The sequence below is a fragment of the Oenanthe melanoleuca genome, chromosome 1 (genome assembly GCF_029582105.1).
Source record: "Oenanthe melanoleuca isolate GR-GAL-2019-014 chromosome 1, OMel1.0, whole genome shotgun sequence".
In the NCBI taxonomy this organism is placed as follows: Eukaryota; Metazoa; Chordata; class Aves; order Passeriformes; family Muscicapidae; genus Oenanthe; species Oenanthe melanoleuca.
The window spans coordinates 107,730,183-107,755,361 of NC_079333.1; the positions used below are offsets into that span (position 1 = coordinate 107,730,183).

At 41.3% G+C, this 25,179-nt stretch overlaps 2 protein-coding genes across 3 annotated transcripts in view; both read right to left on the bottom strand.

Moving 5' to 3' along the window:
• Positions 1-666: 666 nt before the first annotated feature.
• On the bottom strand, positions 667-11,841 carry FAM3B (FAM3 metabolism regulating signaling molecule B). Of its 2 annotated transcripts, none has more exons than XM_056501676.1 (8): positions 11,766-11,841; positions 7,170-7,307; positions 6,309-6,432; positions 5,573-5,631; positions 4,072-4,122; positions 3,340-3,427; positions 2,505-2,637; positions 667-798 (listed from the first exon to the last, which is right to left on the bottom strand). In XM_056501676.1, exons 1-8 carry the CDS (start codon positions 11,782-11,784, stop codon positions 709-711), a joined length of 702 nt encoding a protein of 233 aa, XP_056357651.1. In that variant the 5' UTR covers positions 11,785-11,841; the 3' UTR covers positions 667-708. The 2 variants fall into 2 exon arrangements, with proteins under 2 accessions (XP_056357651.1, XP_056357643.1); XM_056501668.1 differs by lacking the exon at positions 11,766-11,841 and adding an exon at positions 11,025-11,276.
• A 5,120-nt stretch (positions 11,842-16,961) lies between these two features.
• Positions 16,962-25,179, bottom strand: part of BACE2 (beta-secretase 2) — a 53,525-nt gene continuing 45,307 nt past the window's right edge. The window contains exon 9 of the mRNA XM_056499351.1: positions 16,962-24,046. Coding sequence (XP_056355326.1) covers positions 23,793-24,046 — 254 coding nt within the window. The 3' untranslated portion in view covers positions 16,962-23,792. The remainder of the gene's footprint in view (positions 24,047-25,179) is intronic.

A 25,179-nucleotide genomic window follows, 5' to 3' on the forward strand; every position in this document is an offset into this window, starting at 1 on the left:
GAAATGGAATAAATGTTTCTACAGCTTCCTTTCAATCATGTTAACATGATCAACACTTATGCTTGCATGAAGTTACTACATTTTTTAAAGTAAGTTGAACTTAAAGGAAGTAAACTAATTAAGTAAAACTATGTAAATTTGCAGCTTAAATTTGGCAAAATAATTCAAGTTAGTGGATCTTTACATATTAGCATTGCTATTCTGTGCTGTCAACATCACTAAAATTAGCTCAACAAATGTACTTGTTGTTGCCATACTTTCTCTGAACAGAATAAATGTTAATAAACTAACATCAAAGTAATTTGGTGTATTGCAAGTGATTTTATATTACAATTTAGACTAGGTTCTGTTTGTGTATTAGTATTTAAAGGCAACCAGAAGAAAAGACATACTAAAAAGAAACAAGTAAAACCAAATCCCTAAAAGTATTAATGACAATGTATACTCACTTTTAAAAATCCTGGCTTTTTATGACTGACTTCCTGAACATTGCAATTCCAAACCAGACTATTTCATTTCCATTTCTTATCAAATACACCTATTTGTTTTCAGATTAGAATAAAACCACAGGGAGGAAAGGTTAAAAAACTGTGCATTTGACCTGTTTTACAATTGGTGTTCAGATGCTTATTGAGTTCTGGAGGCAATTTAATAGACTTATACATATAAAAATATAAAATTGTCTTTATTAATGAGGTATGCATTTGTTCAGATCAGGTTTCTTGGGATACAGCCTTCTATTTGGATTTCAGCTGGCCAGCCTTTGTATCTGTTCTTCGTCTTGTCAGAGTGATTTATCTGTAAAAGAAAATGAATTAAAAAAATAAATCAGTATTTAGTTTTTTTCTATTTACATACCACTTTGTCAAATCTTATACAAGAGGAGAGGGTAGTGAAGGAGAACTGGGAAGCTGAAGGGAATGTTGCACATCTTGCTTAACATAATGGGTGAAGATGCTGCCAGTTTCTCTCTTACACAGAGTCCTTTATTTATTTGGCATGATATACACTAAATTAAGTATATTTGTCCAGCAGAAGTTCTGAAATATGAAGAATATTGCAAAAATAGTCTGCATCAGCACAAGCTGGGGAAAAGCTCTGTGGAGAAGGACCTGGGGGTCCTGGGGGACAATGAGCTGTCCCTGACCAGCAGAGTGTCCAGGGGTGTCCTGGGGGCACTGGGATGATCCCCACAGCCAGGGGTGACCCTGCCCCTGTGCCAGCCCTGGAGGCTCCTCTGGGCTGCTGAGCCCAGCTCTGGCTGCTCAGCACAGCAGGGACAGGAGCTCCTGGGGCTGAGCAAGGGCCTGGAGCATCTCCGTGCCCAGGAAAGGCTGAGGGAGCTGGGGCTGCTCAGCTGGAGAGGAGCCATGCTGGGGAGGGAATAGAAAAAGCTTATGAGTGCCTAGCAAGTAGTTCTGAAATAGAGATGTTGGCATATTTTGATGTAAATGCTGAAAACAGTCATGTTAAGGTTTGAGGCCTCTTCCTTTGTTTAAATACCAAATGCCACAAATACCAAAGAACTAACAGACATCCTGACCCAAGCCTGGCAGGAAAGGTCTGAAGATAAGGGTTACAGACAAGAAAGCCACAAAACGTGGTAATTTAGTAGTTCCTATAGGTTGCATGCAAATATTAGGAAATTAGTATATTGTATTAGATTGGTTATTGGAAATTAGAATATTCATTATAGAAGAATACTTATTGTATTGTAAATGGGAAATCTCTCTCTTACCTCTGATCTCTAATCTCCCTCTTGCTCTCTCTCACCCCCTTGCTCTTATCTCTTACTCTCCATGCTCCACACTCTTTCTTACACCCACACCCTCATAATAAAATACAAACCTGAAGAACAGAAAATAGTAAGCTCCTGAGTCTGTCCAGTGACTGTCCAACAACACAACCCCCACAGAGCCCAGAGAGAGGGGCTCAGCCCTGGCTGTCCCTGTCTGTCTGTCCCTGTCTGTCCCTGTCTGTCTGTCCCTGTCTGTCTGTCCCTGTGCAGGGAGGGCAGAGCAGTCCCAGGCTCTGCTCCAGGCCCCAGCAATGGCCCCAGAGCCAGGGGCAGGGGCTGAGCCCAGCAATTCCCCTGCACAGGAGGCACAACTTCTGCCCTGGGCAGGGACCAGAGAGGGGCTGGAGTCTCCTCCCTGGGGATATTCCAGAATATTCACCTGGACACAGCCCTGTGCTGTGGGAGCAGGGAGGTGGCACCAGTGACCCTCTGTGTCCCTTCCAGCCTGACCTTTCTGCAATATTCTGGGAAAAGAGCCTCACTGTGGAAGTTTGACTTTGCTGTGGAGGGAAACAGCATCATCAAGGGACCTGAACTCTGTGTTGGGTTTTCATTTCTGTCTGCCTCAGCCACAGATGAGCATGACTGGGCTTACAGAAGCTGAACCACTATCTTTAGTCCTCCTGCAACCTGTGGGCAAGTTATTGCCAAAGTTGTTGGGTTTGATATACAGATAGATATCAAGTGAAAACAAAACAAATCTTACCTTTTCTTTTTCCATATTGTCTGGCAGCTTGAAGCCTTTGGCAGCTATAAAAACCCAGTTTGATCTGAACTTAATATTCTTGATTTCTTTACTTCCCAGTTCTTCTACTAATTTTTTGGCGTCGTTACTCAACCTAGGAGAATATAGTGAAAAAATGAGCGTTAAAAATTCAGGATGTGAAAAATTATGAAAAAGATCATGGCTGATTCATGCTTTACATTCAGCATTAAGCCTGCAAAAGCAAAAATGAGATTTAAATAGTCCTGAGAGCTGTGGTAGTAGCATGACATTGAGTTCACCCAGAGAATTGAATTTATCAATTTTTTCCTTCTCAGTAAGTTCCTGATGTTAATACAACCTGTTTGGAACAGCATACAGAAAGAAAAATGTATCTCAGATACTGTCTGGTGCTTGACAAGGGTGTCAAACATGGATTAAGTCTTTTCCTGGATAATTACCATATCATGAACTCAGCTAAAAACCCTCAAAAATTCAAAAGCACCTGAAAAATCAGATTATGATGTTAGAAAGGATGGAAACTAGAGACATCATAACTGGAGGTGTGGATAAATAACATTTCAGAGTAAAGAAGGTTGTGACCCAGAGGTAACAGCAATGCCCTTTGGGCTGCTTTTAAACAATGTAATATCTACCCATCCTAGGGAGCACCAACACACAGATATGTGCAATCATGGAAAAGACAGGGAATTAAAACTTTTAGACAAGAACTGAGAGAACAATTCTGGGTGTAGAATGGGATTTACCATTCCTTTACACCAATTCACAACAGTGATTTCCCAGCTTTTCACTGCTCTGCCCCTCCACAACCTCCTACCTGGTGCTGCCATCATCGTGGGTGGCCATCAGAATGAGGGACCCTTCTGGTGCATTCCTGATGAAATTCATCATCTCCCTTGAGTGGTCTGTGGAGCCAACCACACAGCTGGTTATTCATGGCACACACATCACATTCCTGCCCATGCACACACAGCCACCAGCATTTTTAAGGATTTTTAAGGCTTCCAGTGCCTCAGAGCATTCTGGTTCTCCTCACTAATAGGCAAGGAAACTTGGCCATTCAACATTTAGAAAATGTATAAAAAGCTATTTTTAAAGTAGATCATCTTTCCAGCTACGTGGAGGGATGAAAGAGACAGATGAGCAAATTCCCTATGATGATTTTATAACTAAAATAGAACAAGATATGTTGGGAAAAGGAATTTTGCTGACTGAAGTATCTGATGTCATATCTGGTTAAGTGCCATTCCTACCAAACTGAAATAATGGACACCAAAGAAAAAGACACAACAAAAAAAGGAAAAAGAACAAGATACTTAAAAAAAAAAGATAATTAATTATCTGAACCAACAGGAGAAATTCAGCTTTTCAGGCAAAATTTGTCAACATATCTGGCCAGAACATATTTTATGAAGACAGCAGCTGTTTGTTTCTAGTTTATCCCTGTTGAGAATACAAAGTCAAACAGGAAAGAGGAGGATAGTTACATGAATCTGTCTTTTCTTAATGCTGAAACACTAACAAAAGCTCTATTGAATTATTTCCTTACCTCTACTCCACATTTCAAAAAAATTTGTTGACCTGAGTTTTCCTGTTTTATCTGTAATTAAAAAAAAAAATCTAAATATGAGCAAATATTATTTTATTCAATCAGCAAACACAGCATTTTCAGCTAGAGCTTGGCATCCCTAATTTTGTGTATTATTTGGCTCCTTTTGTTTCAGTTTTAAACTGGAAGAAATATGAAATAATAAGTTTAAGATTTGGGGAGAATATTTTGTTTCATGTAGTCTGTGAATCATCAAATGTGACTAAAAAAATTTATTACTTCTTATTCTAAAAAAAATAAATTTTTTTTGTGTATGCTTAATGTTTTTATATCTAAATATACTACACTAAGTCACAGCCATAGATAGGAAAATTGGTTAAGCCTATTTGAATGACCTGAATCCTATTCTGTGCAGTGTTTGAGATGTTCAGCCACTTATTGAGAATAGTCATTATCTTGCCTGATCTAATTAGTGGACTTGTAAAAAAAAAAAAAGTTTTGCTACAGATTGGTGCAGGACAATTAATGGATTTACCTGCTCCTATTTGCCACCATCTTGCTCGTGCATTCAAGATGAGTATTTCTCTTCTTACTCTCATTTTAAACTCATTTTTGTATTTTATACCCAATAAAGATTGTATGATTGTTGGAAAAAAAAGGCAGTAGTTAACTGGGGAAAAATTTGGAACAGATTCTTGTCAGTGGTTAATTTAACCTTCAGAAAAATCATACAAGTTTAGACTAAGTCAAGGACTTGCTTAGCAAAAAAAAATTTGAATAGAAGTGTTTTGTGATCAAAGCCAGCTTGACTGGGCCTGTGAACTCCCTTTTTCCCCTTCCCCCACAAAATTTAGGCATTCATGTTTGCCTTGACCCATTATTGAATACACTGCACTTCATCACCATTCCCATTCATCTAAATCAAAATTTAGGATTTAGGTGCCTCCAAACCCAGCACAAAACACACCTGCTGCTTCCAGTGGCTTTTACTATAAGCAAATGGCAGTTTAATATTAATTAAAACTTGAGTTTGTCTTTCTGTACCCTGAAAAAGTCTGGAAAAGGAATTTTTACCATGGCTACACTTGAGGCAGAACTGCAGCTCCCAGTTCCTGCTTCCCCCTCATCAGTGGAGCAGCAGATATATTTTATCAAGGGCTGTAGCTGAAAGTTAAGTCCTACTGCTGGAGATCACAGGTACTGTGCTACAAGTCTTTTGTCTAAAAAAATACACTTAGACTGCATCTATGTGCACATTTTCTGTTCTATTTTCCTATATTGATTATGAACATGTTTCTTTTGTTTACCCAGAAGACTGTTTTTATCACACAGATTTGTTTTTCTTACATTAATGTGAATCAAGTTTGCAATATTTTCCTTTTCCTTCCATACCAGCTGGTAAAAAACCCCACAAAACCAAAAAACCAAGCCTCCCAAGAACACTGGTTATTTATTGCAGTACAAAAATATGTCTCTCTCTAACATTTTTTCTCTTACTTACAATTCACAATGGCAATGTTTATACCACTTCCAATATCATTATTCCATTCACTTACAAGCCTGGAATTGAAATAAATACAATATCAGTAAAATACATCTGTCCAGCAGCTCTGTTGCAAAGTTATGTTCCCCAGTGCGAAGTAATTTTCTGATATTTATGTTTTCTTCAGTTATTTAATTCAAAACTCTATTGTAAACAAGAGCTTAAAAATCTTGCACAGTGTATCAGTCAGTTTCCTTCAACAATGGCTCTTTCAAAATGAGCCAGATCAAGAAAATATTTCATACAAGTGCAGCCAGAAAGATAAAGGAGAAAAAAAAAAAACCAAAGAACTAAACAAGAATAAGTGGTTTTGTGGCTGTACTCTCTGTGGATTGTGTCTCCAGGAAAGGTCACTGCAAGGTTTTGAAGTTTTTTCACCTGTCCAGTTTGAAAAGCCAAGAAAGAACCTGACTTTCAGAAGGTGTTGAGAAGTCAACATTCTGGAAATCTGCTCTCCTGCACCATGAAAATTAAAAATCCTACTGGAAACTAACAGTCGTCTGCAGCTTATGTAGGAGAACAAAGAAAATCACTGGAGATTAGGTTAAAAAAAAAAAAAGAAAAAGGCAGAAGAAGAAGAGTTAAATACTGTCAGATAAATGCTGAAGTTTTCTTGCTGCCACTGAACCAAACCCCAGCACCTCTGCCCAGAGTACAAAGCATTGCTGAGGTGTAAAGTTAGACTGGTACTCACTGCTCATCCTCAAAACAAATTTTAGCCCTCCTCTGTTTGCCACCTCCACTGAGGATGCGATAGGCGAAGTTCCCTGGCGGGCAGGGAGACCAGTGGTCACACTTCTGCCTCTTGGGGGCTGGGGCTGCAACAGCAGATGGAAAAAAACAGTTTTATTGGATGGTGCATGAACAGTTTCTATGTGGGATGAATCCCCTCAAGTCAACGTGCTAAACTCAAACACCTGAACACAGAATCCTGCAGTTCCCTGGGATTGTGGCAACTTCATCACAGGTTTGGAAGTTATCACTGATTTCCAAATAGGTATAATTGAAATGAAGGTAATTATTATCTGCTATTCCACATAACAGGAAACAAGGGCTGCAAGGATGAACGTTTCCTACCAACAGCTTATCATTCATATTTTAAGCCCTTTTTAACACAATAACTTAGTCATACAATGACAAAAATATACACATTAAACCACCTGGTCAGAGTAGAGCAAAATAACAATGAGAATTTACTCAAAAAGTTTAGTTAGTGGTTCAGCTGTTTATCATAAACATAAAATACATGCAATAGAACCAAAGCTGCAGCTTTGCACTTTTATGCCAGCAAACAAAGAAGGTGTTCTTACATCAGTGTTCAATTAATTCCCTTTGTACACTTGCAAAAATAGGCTGATATTGTGTTTCTTCAAAGACAGTTTCTAAGACCAAGTTCAGCTTTGCTTTAATTAACTTTACAGTCACCTTCATTCTTATAATAGCACAGACCAAATAATTTCTTAGCTAACAAGCCATTTGTCATTTGGCATATAAATACACAATATCAGATACAGTACAAGAAAGAAAACAAAAGGAAATGAATACAACTACACACCCTTCAACACTGGTTTCTTTACAATCTCTTGAAGTGCATCAATAGATACTGCATTTTGGGGTACATGAGCAGCAGCAAAGTATCCCAAATACCAAGCAGCCAGGGATACCAACAGGAGTCCAAATAACCTCAGAAGAGCTGTGAAGGAGAAAATAAAAAATAAAACAAACAAACAAACAAAAAGCCGCCCCACAAAGATGTAAAACCGTTTTCATAGCAACAAAAAAAATCTTGTCATTTTTTTCTGACATTGCTACTCAAACTGGGTGTTTTTTGTCTGATTCACTGTGCTAACCTCAGCCTTCAGAGATGTGGCAATAGAGTATTTGTTGCATTCCTATCTAGGACACTTCCTTTTATTTGTAAAACTTGATCTTCAAGCAGAAAATTCCCCCAACACTCCCCTCAATCCAGATCCATAATACCTCAAAGAAACACAAAGTTTAACTCAATCCTAGTAGGATTTTGACTCTGAAAATAAGTACCAGGTACTACAGAGGTGTTTTGCAGTTATTATTGATTTTTTGAGACATGCAAACCCTCCAGGAATGGTTTTAAATACTGACCAAAGAGGGAATTCCCTGCACCAACGTTTTCAACATGCTGGGTTAAAAAAGCAGAAATCTCTTTCACACAATGAGCTTTGACTGCATTCAAAGAATCACAGAATAATCTGGGTTGGAAGGGACCCTCTGAATTAATCTAATTTGACCTCCCTTCAATGAGCAGAGAACTCTTCAACTGCATCAGGTTGCTCAGAGCCCTGTCCAGCCTGACCTTGGGTATTTCCAGGGATGGGGCAGCCAGCACCTCCCTGGATAACCTGTGCCAGTGTTTTAGCACCCTTGTTGTGAAAAGCTTCCTCTTCATATTGAATATCTGCTTTTCCTCAACACCAGAAGTGCTAACAGGCTTTCCTGATGAAATACAGCACCTAATTGATGATGTTAAACGAGGATGTGCCACACTGCAGTAGTGGGACAGGCTGTTTTAGAGGCATGAGTCCCTTCCTGATCTTGAAAACAAGGGTCTGTTAGAGTGGAAAAAAAGAAAACTATTCATTTTACAGTCCTGAAAACTGAGTTCAACAGGACCAATGTCCAAAAACATGCAGTATGTTTACTCTGCCAGCCATCTAGAAAATATCTTGTATTATCTTGTCTGAATCTTCCTTTTAACACTTTACACTCATAAGGTACTTCTTTCCTTTCCTTCTTGGAAATGCCTTTTATAAACATTATGATTTCTGCCCTACCCTTTCTCTAGAATAAGGCCAAATTTTTCACTTGTCCTCCTCAAGTCCTGTTTTGCAAGTTCTGCCACTCCTGTGAATTCTGCCCAATTGGTCTGCACCCAAATTCTGAAAAATTCTGTAGAATGAACACACTGGTCCAACACAGACATTCCAGAGCCTTTACTTCTGGTTATTCATGCCAGAAGAAACTTTGATAATTTTTTTTCCATAAGAGAAGACTTTATTCACTCAGGTTCTGTTGATAATCCACCATAAAGACTGAATTTTTCCTCTCTAGCTACTTCCTGTTTGTATTTGTCCACGTGGTTATTCATGCATTCTCCCAGCTTTAAAAATAAAAAATCCAATGAAACATTGCAGAAACATTTGTGTGATTCCAGGAAAAATATCGTGAGAAACTTGCTGTGTTTTCCTCAAAGGATTAAGATTGAGAAAGTAAAGTAATGGATCTTAAAATATTATAAATTTCTCTAAGTTCCCATGAGAAATCTCTCAGTCCATCACAAGTAGTACCCATGAGAAATCTCACTCCACCACGAGTAGTAGTGCAAATCCACACTAAAATAAGACTGAAATTACTCTGACACTTCATTTGTGCAGTGTGAACACAAACACTGAAAAAGTCCACGTGCACAAATGAGGAAGCTGCTGGAAAGAAGCAGAATGACCCCAACCTTTGCTCTTTTTCAATATTAAAAAAATTATCAGACTAATTCACAAAATATATTTAATTAATAAAGGAGGCCAAGTCACAAGTTTCAAAGACGAGATCCAGGAAGAATGAAGTGAAAATGACAATTTCATTGAGAGATTTCAGTGACTGTTTTTGGGGAGGGGATGGGGTGTGGTGCATTGCAAAGATCTTTGGGAGCACCAGTCAGGTTTTGTTTTGCTCACTCCACAGTTAGCTTGGCAGGTTTACCTTTACAATGTATTTGCACTATTTTTCATCATTATTATGGAGGAACTCTGTTGCAAAACAGACTCAACAGTGCAGCATTTTACCTAAATAGAGGACAAAGTAGAAATGTCTAACTGCTGTCATGCCTGATGTTATTCCCTGGTGGCTGGGAAAACCATGGAACAGATCATCCAGAGTGTGATCTCATGGCACAAACAGGACAAGCAAGGGATCAGCAGGGGTTCAGGAAAGGCAGGTCCTGCCTGACCAACCTGGTCTCCTTTCTGAGCAGGTGATCCCCTGGGGATGTGGGGAAGGCTGTGGGTGTTGTGGCCCTGGAATTCAGCAAACACATCTCCTGGAAAAGCTGCAGCCCTGGGCTTGGACAGGTACATCTTCCCTGGGTTAAGAATTTCTGAGGGTGGTGGGGAATGGTGCCACACCCAGCTGGTGTTCAGTCACCACTGGTGTCCCCCAGGATCAGTTTTGGGACTGGTCAGGTTCAAGGTCTTCGCTGATGATCTGGGTGAGGGGATGAAGGGCACACACAGAGCTGGGTAGGAGTTGATCTGCTGGAGGGCAGGAAGGCTCTGCAGAGGGATCTGGGCAGGCTGGATGGATGGACTGAGGCTTGGAGCAGGAATTGTGTGGCCAGAGGAGCAGAACCCACAGTTCTGGGCACTGGTGAGGCCACACCTCAAATCCTGTGTTCAGTTCTGGGCTCCTCGCTGCAAGGAAGGCATTGAGGGGCTGGACTGTGCCAGAAAGGAGCTGGGGAAGGGGCTGGAGCCCCAGGAGGGGCTGAGGGAGCTGGGAAGGGGCTCAGGCTGGAGAAAAGGAGGCTCAGGGGGGACCTTGTGGCTCTGCACAACTCCCTGACAGGAGGGGCAGGGAGGGGGGTCGGGCTCTGCTCCAGGAACAGGGACAGGAGGAGAGGGAACGGCCTCAGGCTGGGCAGGGCAGGCTCAGGGTGACAGCAGCAGGAATTTCCCCATGGAAAGGGAGCTCAGGGGTTGGAACTGCTCAGGGAGGTTCGCAGTGCCCATCCCTGGAGGAGTTCAAGAAACAACTGGATGTGGCACTCAGTGCTACTCTCTAGTTCACAGGGTGGTGATCAGTCAAAGGTTGGGCTCAATTACAACAATCTTGGAGGTTTTTCCCAACCAAAATAGTTCTGTGATTCTATAATTTATTCTGTATTTTACTTAGAACATAAGCTTCTTAAACGTTTTTTGAAATCTGCTTTTTAATGCTCAAGGAATACATTTACCAACTCTCCTGCACAGTTTGCACTTGGTTCTCAAAATTCACAGAATATTTCCAGTCAACCAACTTTTGGTTTTGCTTTCTGGGGCTCAGAAGGCATCAAGAGACCTCATTGCTGGGTCCAGCTGGCTCTCTTAGGTTTTATCCTGCACATATACATTCATCTTTGGGTCTCTGCACAATTAACAGCAAAGCCATAAGCTCAAAGTTAAGATAGCCAAGAGAGCTTAATATTTATGATTAAGCAATTAAGAGTTGCCAAGCACAAAGTCCAGCCTGCATGCAGGAAATCCACACTCTGCTTTTGCTGGTTCTGGAGGCTGTGGCTGCTCAGCACCAAGGAGCAGTGTGGGGATGGTGAGTGCAGAGATTGTCAGTGTCCCTGAGTTACAGCTGTGCCACTGTCAGGAGCAGAGACCGCAGCAATACTCACAGTGCCAGGCAGAGAGAAGCCAGGAGGAAGGACAGTCAGATAGAGGTGTGGCAGGACATGTAAAACAGCAGAGCATAAGGAAAAGATGACAGAATCACGGAATAGCTGTTTCTGAGTTTTATTCCGAGTTTAAAGGGACCCACTCTTAAGCTAAATTTTAAGTTTAAATTAAAGTTTCTGAGTTTAAAGGGACTCACCAGGATCATCCAGTCCAACTCCTGGCCCAGCACAGGACATCCCAACAATCCCACCCTGTGCCTGAGAGCGTTCTCCAAACACTCCTTGAGCAGCTTCAGACTCTGCTCTTCCCTGGGGCGCTGTTCCAGTGCCCGACCACCCTCTGGATGAAAAACCTTTCCCTAAAAACCTAAACCTCCCCTGCCATTCCCTCGGCTCCTGTGCCAGCATTCCCACCTCTCAGCAGCTCCCAATTTCCCTTGTCCCTCAGCTGCCCCTTGGCAGCCACTAAATCCCTAAATGCGAGCCCAGCATTGGGTTATTCTGAGTTTAGCTGATTCCAAATCCCCACGCAGCCACACCTCGCTAATACACACACCCACCCGCACGCAGCTGGGCTTGAACAGAGGAAAACAAGCCAAGAAAAAGAATATATTTAAGACTCGAGAATGAATTATTCCAGGCTAAGAGCCGGGTGTTGAGCTGGCATCAGCCCTCTCGCCCCTTCCCCTTGCCCAGGGGTCTCACCCCGCCCGGAGCGGCTCCGGGGCGCATCCTACTCACAGCGCTGGCTCAGCTTCATTATTCCTCCTCCTCCTCCTCCTCCTCCTCCTCCTCCTCCTTCTCCTCGTCCCTCTCCCGGCCTCCCCCTGCCAGCACCGGGAAGGGGAGCGGCCGACTGTCAGCGCCGCACCGCCCCGGTTAAAGTTAAATAACTTTAAATTATTCTCCGCAGAGAGCACCCAGCTGGCCCGCGGGACAGAAGGAGGGCTCACATGCCACTTATCAGCCTGTCCAGAAAGCTGGACTTCTTCTCCTTCTCCCTTCTCCTTCTCCCTTCTCCTTCTCCCTTTTCCTTCTCCCTTTTCCTTCTCCCTTTTCCTTCTCCCTTTTCCGTCTACTTCTGCCCTTCTCCTTCTCCTTCTCCTTCTCCTTCTCCTTCTCCTTCTCCTTCTCCTTCTCCTTCTCCTTCTCCTTCTCCCCTTTCCCCTCTCCTTTTCCCCATCCCTTCTTTCCCCATCACTAAATTATTTGGGTTGGAAGGGACCTTACAGATCCTCTGGTCCCAACCATGGCCAGGGAATGTCCCACCACATGAGGTTTTTCAGGCTTTGGACACTTCCAGGGATGGGGCAGCCCCACCATCCTCACAGTGAAGAATTTTTCCTAATATCCAACCTAAACCTACTCTCTTTGAGTTTGGATCCATTCTGCAGATGAACCAGTTATTTTTGTGCCTGTAGAACCCAACCCATGGCTTTTTCCATTGGAGGCTCCTCCTTTTCCCAGCCCTTGTCACAGCACTGGGATGACACAATTTCCACCACGAGCTCCAGCCCACCCTTGGTTCATCTCTTCTTGTGTACCAGGGGTTGTGCACCATCACCTGGAGGTTTCCTTCCTGCTGGGGGAGCTGGGTCAGTCATTTTCATTTAGAAAATCACTCTAACTACTCTGTGATTCTGCAGTTGCCCTTAAAACCTCTCAGATTTAGCTTCCACTAAGCTCTTTCCTTCCCTCTGCCTCTAATGATGCACAGGAATTATATTTAGCTCAGCAAATAGATGAATAAAATCCACAGTGGAGTTTTTGCATTCCTCCCAGGACACTCCTGAGAGCTGTAAAGGTTTCCAGTCCCTTGAGGAGAGGTGTTTCTTGTCCTTGTCTGCAAGTGGAATATTATAATAGCCTGTAAATTGCAGGTAAAACCTAAGGGAGTAATTGCTGCTGGTTATTTTCAAATGTACTGGAGCTTGCAAATGAAAAAGCAACGTCCCATAAAACCTGGGCGTGTGAATAATTAAAGAGGCAACATGGGACAAATAAAACTTAAGGAATGAGAAGCACAGGACAGAAAGGAAAAGGAGTTATGAGGTGGCAAGAGGAAGTTAAGGACAACAGTAGTGTGGCATACTTTTTAAAATATGCAATTATTTCTGCAGGAAGAGTTATCCTGCAAGCTGGCACATCAGAAAATGATGGCTCTGTTAATAAATAACTGAAGCAGTTGAAGACTGCACTTCTAGCCCTTAAAGTAACAATAATCCAGCTCTAAACGCAAAACAATGTGCAGTAATGAAAAATTCCTCTATTTTTATTAAAGCAAGGAATATTAACTAGGACTTGGGATAATTTAATTTTAAAATAAATTTATTGTATGAGTAGTGGTGGGTCACAGATTCCATAGGGAAAACTTTTAAACCCTTTAGGAACTTTGTCACCACCTCAGTACAGTGAAAAACCACTTCACTGGCCATCAGTGTCCATTGGAAAAATTGAAATTTTACCTACTTTACCTACAAGAAAAGTGTTTCAGTTTGCTTTTCATTATTGCCTAAACTACATGGAACTACACCCAGGCATTTGCTGAAATCCTGGTTTACTGGCCTTCCAAATCCCAGGGATCCAGTGGCTGAGGAAATTTTTAATGCCTAAGGAGGAGGAAACTCTAAAATGTTTTACTTCAGGTATCTGTTTTGTATCTGCAAAAAAACCAAGTGACACTTCTGTCTTTAGTGATTAATCAAAGATGTGGGGTGCAGAACTTAGAGAAAAACTTATGAAATATTAATCTGCACTCTCAATTCCCGTGAGGCTGTAAGACCCTTTGGTGATAAGCAGAAGAGGAAATCTACTCAGGAAACAAATGACACTGAATGGAGCAGGTGAATGCATCTACAGGGTCTTATCACAGAATCCAGTCAGCAGAGGAAGTTTATGGCCTGGCACAGTTAAAACTTCACCAGCAAGTTCCTGCTTGCCCTTTGAACCACGGCACCAACAGAGAGATTTTCTGCATCCACCTCACTTGACTAACAAATGGGCAAAAGTGTCATTCAGGCCCTGGCAAGAATTTAATTTATGTGTTTGCTGCTTGCCCACAAATGGCCAGCAGTGGATTTTCAGTTCTGCCAGGACGAGTTCAAAGAATTTAATGATTTAAAATGGAGGCAGAGTTTGCAAGGCAGGGAGAGAACATTGTAATAAATCTTTGCTTGTAGAGCTCACAAGAACTTTAAAAAGTAGATCTACATAGAATGTGCAGCTGGTGGCTAATTTTACCTAAGACTTGGGGCAGACAAGCAAATGCACATGCACAGCGGGGGCAGCAGTGTGGAAGAGCAAATATTTAACTCCCCTATAATTCACCATGTGCCTGTGCCATAAATTAACTCACTCATAATTCACCATGTGCCATAACTCAGCATCCTGTGTGGTGGTGACAAGATGTAAAATTACTGTTGATTTGTCTTTGTTTTTTTTCTGTTTTTTTGTTTGTTTGGGTTCCCCCACTCTTTTTTTTTTACCCCCTCTGGTATACCTTGACACCCAGGAGCAAATACTTAAAACAAGATGAAAACTTTTAGATACTTATTTTGTGGATATAAAGGATTAAAGTCACCTTCCCCAAGATATGCAAAAATGGATCATTTAACAAAGGGCAAAAAGCAAGCATGGATTGCTTTCAGCTGATAAGCTGGAAAACCTGTAAAACTTGTGAGTCTGGGGCATTGCTGGCCCACAAAGGTGGGGCTAATTTGTGTGTTTTTCTTCTGCTTTGTTAATCCAGAGAAACGTGGAAAATATATTTAAGTGCACTACATCCAGAGAGAAGAAGGATACATCAGCAGTCAAAAATAAATCAGCAGTTAAAAATCAGTATAAACCACCAGCCTAGAGAATGTTCAAGTTGTTCAACAATAAAAAGGATCTCATTCAATAATAATACAGAAAGTTGAAAGTAATGTGAAATTTAAAATTAAAAAGGACTCAAGGGAAAAGTAAATAGTATTCCTATTCAGAGTACTTCAGAACAATTCTGGGTGCATGAAAAGAAAGAGTTTGAAAAATCACAATACCTTGTTTATTCATAGAAAGCAGTCTCATCTAGCTAACTGCTATAAAAATCCAATACTCTAATATTTGTGTAGGCACTGGCAGCACAGATCCCTGTATTCTTTACAACAATCTGTATTTCTTGGGAAATGTTATTGAATTCCCTAGCCAAACAGATGATGAGTCAAGCTATAGGCAAGTGGAACTTGTCAGCTTCTAAAAGAAAAAAAAAAAAAAAAAGAAAAGTAGAAACCACAAGCCATTTATTTTTAAAGAGCTTGTTTTGGTGGAGAAAGGGGAATAGTAAATGTTTACTGTGGCCATCAGAATTACACATTGTACTGGAAAATGACACAGAGCACTTGCCTTGCCAACCTTCACGTATTTGTGTACACTTCACTGGCATTATCAAAAAAAGAGCCATATTCTTGCAATAAATTCTTACTTTTGTGTTTCACACACAAAATTAAAAGCTGTTTTGTCTAAGCAGGCCAGTTTTCATGGGCAAGGATGAGAAAGGGAAAGTGAAAATGAGCTTGAAGTCCAGAGGGTGCTCTGAAGATGATGGTAATTTCAAGTGCATAAGGGAAGTTTAAACACAAGAAAAAGAATGAAAAGTTGTGAGCAGAGCTGTGCAATAATGGGATCATGGGATGGTTTTGAAGGCACTTTAAAGATCATCCAGTTCCAAACCCCTTCCACTAGAACAGATTGTTCAGAGCCACATCCAGCCCTTGAACACTGGAGGGGATGCAGCATCCATGATTTCTGTGGGACACCTGTGGCAGTAAGGGAGATGCTTTGCTGAATATCAGGACAGAAATAAGCAAAAGCTGCCAGCTTTGAAGGAAAAATATTAAACAGTTGGTGCCACTCCATCTTACTTGATTAATACCCTGAATTTACAACATACACAATAAATACATTGTGCTGCCTTTAAAAAGCTCAGGGCTTAAAATAATGAACTTTAAAAAGAGGTATTTAGGTGGAGGAAAGAAGGAGATGATAAACGATCAGAAAACCCTAAGCTAAGGATCTTTGAGGTCGGATATTCAAAAAAGAAAGCGAAAATAACTTTTAAGGGAATTCGGGAAAAAAACCAGAAAGTGCTGAAAGGACTCCCAGAGTTGGAAAACGCCCCTTGGGCTCCACCTGGCGAGGAAAGAGCGTGGAGCAGGGATTGGGGACAGGGATTTGTGTCCCTTCCCCATCGCAGGAACAGCCCCCAGTGCGACCCGAGCCATCAGCATCTTCACCTTCTCAGCCTGGTGGATCTCTGCTCCCTTCTGCCCCACCCTGGAAGGAAAGGCTGGAATGTCTGATGCCTTGGGGTTCAGCTTTTGTGTTTTCCAGAATCTCTGCTGCTTGCTGTGTAACTCTGAAACTTCATGTTAGGTGTTAGTAACGCGGTGGTTGGACAGAACAATTCCTTTGTAGCTGGAGAATCAAGGACAGCTGGTACCCAAACAGCAGAAACAACAGCGAGGGAAAGGGGGCTGAGACTTCATAGCCTGGGGCTGCATAATTGACCCCAATATGGAGATGAACCAAAACTTATAAGTGTAAAAACTCTTGGATGGACCAAGATCCACCTTGGGTTTGATTTGGGTGCAGCCCTGGCCCAGCTCTTGCACTGCCCAAGGTGAATCCTTTCAATAAATTCCTATTTTATCCCTTTTGCTCTGTCCAGTCTCTGTTCCAGGTCAGCCTTTCCAGGGTGATTTTGAGGAAAAAAAAATCACCTTGGAGCTAAGCTTGGCTGCCTCCCCCTCCTGCCAGGCTCAGATGGGATCTACAGCATCTCTGCTTTCCCCCCAGAGCTACAGCCAGAAGTTGGAATTGAGAGTCACAGGGGGAATTTGGACTGATATAATTTATCTGCTTTGAAGTTTATCTTAGCAGGATTTAAAAAGACACACAGAATAGGTGGAAAGAATTAATCATTTATTTTTCTGCAGCATAAAATTTGATTTTTTTACATAGTGTTTATCTGAAAATGGCAAGACCTGAAAGTACAAAGTATCAAGTTTGGAAAATTGAGTAATGAGGCTTGACAGTAAGTGGGATAGAGATCCTAATATCACCTGAAGATTGAATTAGAAAGGCTATACCCCTTTTTTCAAAAATTTTGATCCCATTTTCTTTTCAATCAATGTTAAAAACATTTTCTAATTAAAGCAAAACAAAACAACAGGTGAAGAAATGCCTCTCAAAGTTGGAATAACTTCCTTAAAGGTGAAATCCTTTCCACACTTCCTGAATAACTATCAAATAACAGTTAATGTAGTGTTAAAGGCCTTAAAAGATCTCTGCAACTCCATATAAAATTTGCAATAAAAAATGTGAACTGCCTGTTTCAGGTAAGTCTTAAACACTGAACTTTGTACAGTTTATGCACACACAGAGTGTTGGCTACCAAGGCAATTTTTTCCAGCACATATTGCAGTAATCCACACCTTTGTGCTATCAAGAAATTGTCAGTTGTCTTCTTATTACCTCTAAACATTCTCAACTCCATTTTTTACTACAGAATTTTACAAAGGAAAACTATGCTGAAAATACAATCATTTAAACATTCAGCTCTACAACCCTTCTCTGAAATCACAGGAATAAAAATGCCCTTTGCAGGTTTGGCTTGGCCCTGTGAAAATAAATTTCCCTCATCAGAGGGGGATGGGATGAGACCATTGTTACAAACAATGTCTTTTATTTATTTGCCTAAATACACATTGCTGTAAAATCAGAGCAAACTCAGTTGCTCAGCTGGAGTTGTTTTTAGGACAAAAAATGTCATTGATGGAACTCTCCCAGCTCCTTGTGGTCCTCCTCTCCACCCCTGTACTTCCTGAGGATGGAGAAAAAGGAGATTATACAGGACCAGGATGTATTTCCAAGTGGGATGTGAAAGAAGTCCAGGGAATGGAGTCAACTGCACAAAGGAGTTCTTGGCACACAATAAAATTCAAGGACCACTGGCACAGGTAAAGTTCTGGCTCCAATTCTTCTCTTAATGGCACTGCAAGTATTTTCAACCTAAAGTTAATTTTTAAAGTGTTAAGGAACTACTTGAAAACAGGTCTGTGAACAGTAAACAAGAAAAATGTGTCTTTTGTTAGAAAGCTGAAATTGGAAAATATAATCTTAAGATCTTATTCTTTTAGCAACTTTTTTTTTTTTTTGGGGGGGTGGGGGAGGAGAATGAGAAGGGATGTATGGCCTAGAAGACAAATCAGAAGCATCAGATCTACAACCAGCAAATTAGTACGACAGCAACTATACTAAAATATATTTAAGTGATTGTTATCAATTAGGAAAAAAAAAAAAAAAGGAAGAGAGCACTTATTGAGGCTACTTCTTTTTAAATTAAAAATAATTACATTTTTACTTTTTGGCTAGCTCAGAAGGAATTCTGTGTGTGCTTTCATGGTCTAATCTAGAATTCCCAGTATTTCAAAGACTACCTGACCACAAAGATCCAGCCAAATACAATCCATTCTTGTATTAGTACTGCACAGACACTGATACCAGCATGTTTTGTGATTTCCTGTCCTGCTGCTTATAAATGCCACTGCTGGGGGTGAGAAGCAGCATTGTGTGCACTGGTACAGGGGGAGGGAATATTCAGCAGCTGGGCAATGATCCTGCCTAAAGGTGATCGTGCCCTGTGCTCACCTGGGAGTGGATAATTCCCAGTAGCACCAAAAGGCACCTTGGAGCGCTGGTTTCCAAAATATTGAGGCAAGAGGAGCCTTGCCAAATGGAGACTGCTGGATGTTTGTCTGGGTTGCAATACAGGATGTGACCAGCAATGTGGATTCTGTCCCCATCTGCTGCAGCCGGGTGGGGCAGTGCCCCTGATCTCCTGGCACATATTATCTGCTCATGGGCCATCTTTAAACCAGCTGGGCAATCATCTTTATCTTCCCACAGCCCATCCTCCCTCCAGGAGATATCTCCTGTTCATGGCCACTGAGTCCCAGGGCATGACTGATAAAATTCCATCACCCCACTGGGAGATGCTCCAGCCAGGGGAGGAGCCAAGCCTTTCCTACCCAGATAAAAACTGACATTTTGGACACCAAGGAACCTTCTTTCCACTGGATTCCAGAGGAAAACCAGACTTTTCCACATCATCCCTGGAGCTTCAGAGGAAACTGCACCTTCTCCAGGAGCACTGCTCCAGCTGAACCACATCTGCCCCTGCAGGAGGATGCAGCCACCATTGAATGGGACTGTGCCAACACCCTGACTGACTGATGGGTGTCAGCTTGGATTCTGACTCTGGCAGGGTTGGGATTGTTCTTTGTAATACTGTATTTCTATTTTAATTTTCCTAGTAAAGAACTGTTATTCCTAATTCCCATCTCTTTGCCTGAGAGCCCCTTAATTTCAAAATTATAATAATTTGGAGGGAGGGGGTTTACATTCTCCATTTCAAAGAGAAGCTTCTGCCTTTCTTAGCAGACACCTGTCCTTCAAACCAAGACAATGCTGCACCTACAGCAGCTTCTCAGCAGCTGCTGTCTCTCTGTGGCTTTTGTGTTTTGGTTCCATCTCACCCAGGGCTTTGGCTGAAGCCAAGTATTTCTGCTAGAATTCCCAAAGAGCCATAACCAGCATGCTGGATTACTCACAAACCTGGATTAGCATCTAATTAAGCCTCCAAAGACAGCAAATCTAACTGGCTCAGAAGATTGCTCATATCCCATTACCAACCTGTCTTCACTTCTCTCAACAGCAGCAAGGACTTCAGCAACCAGAAATGAACAATTTATCAACCAGAGACTCAAGTTTGACAGGAACAAATGTCTTGGTAAAACATACAGCCTTTTCTGAAAAGGATCAATCTGTTATACTCTTGCAATTTTTAATGAAGCTAAAGGCATCCTATTTGTTTTTCTTTCTGTAATTCCCTTTAATTAGACCTCCACAGGTCACTGTACCAACACCCTTCATTACACTGCTCATATTGCTATTTATATGCATGTCAGAGATGAGGATATGACAACCAACACCAGCCCAGCTGCTTGAAATCCCTACAGAAATCAAAGAAACTTCCAGCAGCACAACCATTTTGTAATACTGGGAAATTTAAGGATCAATCTTCCACTCTCTGGAAACATGCAGTGCTATGCAAACTCTCACAAGCCTTTTAATATTTAAAAGGACAAGCTTGGTAGACAAAAGGCTCATCCTTCAGTAAGACAAAGCCAGCCAATACACAACAAGGAGCTGGGTACTCATAGGTTGACTTTAGCTGATAAATTTTACAGCTATTGAGCACAAGAGATACCAAAACCCCTTGATACATTGCATTTAGGTCGATTCAACATCCTAAACACAATCCTTCACCCTAAAAATGGAACAATCCCTTCCACCTAACTTCTTTTACATCACCTGAACAAAAGCCTTATTAAAATGCTTCATCTATTTCCCCCAGCATTTAAATTGCACCAAAAAACCCATGATAATATTCCTAAAACCTGCAGAGGCAGCAGGATAGAATTAACCTATTCCCAGGGCTGGGCTCAGGTTTAACCTCTCAGACTCAAACCACAGCCCCTCAAATCCTGGAGACTGCACCAATGGATCAAATTACCTGTGAGGCTGCAGCCAGGGGAATTCGGTTTTCTGACACTTTCCTGGGACATCCCCAGCAGAGCAGAGCTGGGTCAGCAAGAAATATTGATATTTCTTACAAGGGATGGTTTGGAAAGCTGTGATTTGGAGCATCTTGTCTTCCATAATAAATATTTTCCAGCATCATCTTTACTCAATGCTCTGTTTTTTGTTTTTTTGTTTTTTTTTTTTTTTTTTTTTCACTCCTCTTCCCTGCTTTTATTTTTAAGGTGTGGTTTATTCTTACACCTGAAGTTGGTTAACAGGAACATATCTCACAACATATATATTTTTTGAAATGGATCAGGGGGAGAGATCACTGTGAGTTACCAAGTGACTACACTTGGTTATAGTGTAGTCTATCCCTGCATTTCATCTTCCATACAGAACTGCTCCAAAGCATTATTTTTCTTAATGTGTTGTAGGCTAAAAATGAACCCTCCAGGGTTTCCATTGCTCTCCTTGTTGCCAGAGCAACAGAGCAATGCTCACCTGAATTTCTGGCAGTGTAAGTATCAATTTACAAGCCCAGATGAAGTTTGTGCTGCTTGCAGGTGTCACTCAGTATTTTTACTACCAGCCACATTTTTAGTGTGAAGGAATGCCAGGAAAACTCAAGAATATAATCAGTATTTCATTTGTGGTACTTGATATTGCTCCTCCTCATTCAAGTGTTTCCCTTAAAATATCTTGACCAAGGACATTCAAAGAGAAAGGTTAATACTTAAATCTTTCATATGAAATCCAGTGCACTAAGAAGACTTTGTTCACAAACTCAGAAGAAATCTCATTAAAAAGCTTACTCAGAGCCTTTCCCAATAAATTCCTTCCTAAAACTCTTCGTGGTGAGGGGAGCAGTGATGAAACCTTTTAAGAGCATACAAGGTGTTTTCACTTTCTGAATTGAAAGAGGGTTTATTGTTTAACACTATCCATCCAAAATCCATACCATGTTTCTGTTTGAAGCAAGTGTCAGAAGAAGAACTTCTATTGCCATGCTGTGGAAAAAGAAGGAATGCAATTCTGAAGTTGTTATGTGTAAAATTAAACCCAGGAGGACAACGTGCCTATATTAATAATATCTAATTAAAATATATTAAGAAAGAGATATGGAAAATAGAACACTGAGAAAATAGCTAAACTCTATGGATTAAGTCATTCACAATTTTTCTCCTCTTAAAAACTAAGAGGTAGAGGAAGAAGGAGACAAACTCCAAATCTCCTCCTGTTTCCAACTCCAAATTCCATGAGAAATCCTTTTCAGATGTTGGATCACAGCATCAATTATTTTACTCTACTGAGCCAAGCAATCTGAAAGTGCAAAGATTGAAAAGAAAACCACAGGCACTTCCAGTTATGACATGAAAGACATAAGTTAGTTAAAAAAAAATCCCACAGTGTTTTATTTTCACACACATGACGTGCACCTTGTAAATGCACCATTCCTGGGGGAAAAAAAAAATCTTTCCTTATTCCATGCAGAGTCAGATGCAGAGGCAGTGTGAATCACAGAGCTATATGAAGGGATTTTGGGCAGAAAATTGTCTAGGCAAGGGATTGAGAAATTCAGAGCTAAGCTTTTTTTTTTTTTTCTCTCATTTCCCACAGATATGCTCTGCTATGAAAATGCAAAGGAATATTTTTCCTTTTTGTATGTATAAAAGAAACTCTCAGCCTTGCACTGTTTATCTTCTCAATCCAAACACTTAGGCCAGTGTTACAATAGAAGCCTGCAACAAGAGAAAAGAAAAATTGTCCTTTCTGCAAAGAAAATATCTCGTTTTGACCTCAGCATGATGATCTGCTCTTGCAGAATGGAATCCTGGTCAGATTCATTCTGCCCTGCTCTCTCCCTCTATTCTTGCCAGTCCCACCACGTGTTTGTTTTCAGCCAGGACACACACACTTCTCCTTTGATTGATGCCAAACTGAACACCTCAAGCTGAAAAACAAGCCAGCATAAAGACTTTCACTTCACAGCCTGTCCATAAAGACAGCTACTTCTCCTTTTGATTTCTAGGTTGCTGAGCTCAGCCAAATTAAAAAAAAAAAAAAAAAAAAAAAAAAAGTTGTGTTTCTTATTTGGTTTCCTTTTAGTTACACACTCTCTAGAAATACAGCAGAACACACACCTTGCTTTCTTGTCTGTCCACACATATGCAGATCAGCCTTTGCTAAATATCAACTCAGAAAAAAACAACAAAACCCCACATGAGGGGGGAAACTGAAAGGTGAGTTATTTTTTTGTTTTGGCTTTTTGTGCACCAAAGTGGAAAGTCATGAAGTAGGAATTTTTATAAAATCCCAAAAAATTCAAAGCCAAGTAGTTCCATTTGGTTGTATGGAGCATCTTTGTGCTTCAAGACCAGTTCTAATCCACACACTCACCAGTGGTAGCATCCTTGTAAGTTAAGAGAGGTAGTCTTGTTTTACTCTAAGGCTGAACAAATTTGTTTCCCAGTTTTCACCACCTTGTACTATTTTGTTACAGCTCTCAGGGAGGGTGACCCTCTCAAGTGGCAGCAGTGATCTTGAGGAAAGAAACCACAAACCAACATTTCTTCTTGATTTCCCTTCTCTTTCTCTGCTGCTTAAGTCTGGCTTTTCTCCCTCCCCCACACCATAAGCACAGTTTCAAAATAAACTGATGTAAACAGAAAGCAGTATTCATTTAATGCAATTAATAAGAAAGATTATTAATTTTTTTTTCTCTTTTTCTACAGTCAGGGCTTGATTAGTTAGAAAATACTGACAGCTCCTTTTTTTTGTGAGAGACATGGGCAATTTTGTTCAGACAGTGGAAGAACATCATGGTGTGGTTTTTTATCTTTTTTTTTTTGTAAAATTTTTTTTAGGTTTTTTTTTTAAAGAAGGTACTGTAGAGAGCATAAAGGCTCCTTGTACTGCAGTAGCAAATCCAGTACCGTAGCACTTCAGAGGTGGTTAGCAGTGCTTTGGTTCAGAACCGGTGTTAGAAAATAAAGCTGTAAAAGTCACGACGCAGGATATTTGGTGGGATTTCCAACAGCGTTTTGTAGGGACGTAGGAAGGACTGAGGAGGCATTGGCTTCTTCCCCTTGGCAGGGCTCTTAGTCCTTGGCCCTGTTTTGGAGTCAGTTTTTGGGAGCCAGCCTCTCACTTCCAGCGGTGGCGCACGAGGGAGGACTCGTCGTTGACCACGTCGTTGTCGGTGTAGCGGTGCTGGCAGCGGGGCGGGATGAGCAGCAGCACCACCAGGACCAGCAGGATGAGCCCACACAGGCTCATCAGGGCGTAGGAGGCGATCCAGAGCACGGGCTCGTGGAAGGAAACGCTGGAGACGCAGTTGCTGGCGACGTCTGCTGTGGTGAAAGGGCCCTCGATCTCCGAGACGGGGGAGCCGTCCGCTTCTGGGGGAAAGGAAAGGAAAGGAAAAGGAAAGGATCAGCTCTGCAGATGTCACTGGATGCTGCTGGGAACCAAGGAAAAAGAGCCTTGAAGCCTTGAGTTTCTCAGGCTTCACAAGGATAAGAAATTGTAACAATGATTATGCACCTGCAGGGTGTGTGAGAGCCGTGTGAGTGTCCTGTGATGTTTTGCAGAAAGCATGTTTTCAGAGAGGTGTTGCCTTCTTGAATCAATTATTCTTTTCCATTTTGTTTTTCACATACTACCCTGTATAAAGTTTTTTTAAATAAAGCTCTCTCTCTCTTTTGCTTTTCCATTGCACGAGGAACTATGCTGCATTATCCTTTTCGCCACTCACCTACAGCCTAAAATGCAACACACAGACACCATTTAAAAAGTATTTGTGTGTCCCCCTCCCTCTGTCACCACACATCTCAGCACACTCATGTTTTACCACATTCCTCATTGCAATAAAAATGCAAGAATCTCGTGTTTACAAAAAGGAGAATGTGACTCTCCCACAACTCCACAGGCTGTCTAGGAGAGAACAGGCATTTCAATCACAGCCCAAACCACTGGATCATGTTTTTGCCCCTGCACTAATCTTTCCAAAATATCAATTTAAATATTCCACAACATCCACCCTGGTGTAGGGCATTTTTTTTGCTTGTTTCTGGCAATTCCAACAACTGGAAAAGCACCTGGGGTAATTCTTTGATATTCTGTGTTTGCTGGCATATTAGGGAGCAGCAGGAAGGTTCATCAGCTCCACAGACACCTTTAAGGACTTTATCCTAAACACAAGGAGCAGTGTGGGGAGCAGCACAGACAGTCTTGTGGATGAAAATCCAGAAGTGAGGTGAGGTGAGGCAGGACAATTGGGTGACAGCTGTCCACGAAAGTGAAGTGGAGGAGAGGAAGGTCAGTGAGGAGCAGGGACATGAGGGATCAATGGTGTTGGGCCAGGAGAAGTCACCCAACAACTCAAAAAATGATGACAAAGTTAAGGCAAGAAGCACTCAGAATTCACTTCTCTAGTCAGCCACTTCTATGACACATCTGAGTATTTTTTCATGAAGGTCTCAGTTTTAACTGTCCTGCTCAATTTCTGGCACATTTTACATACAGGCACACT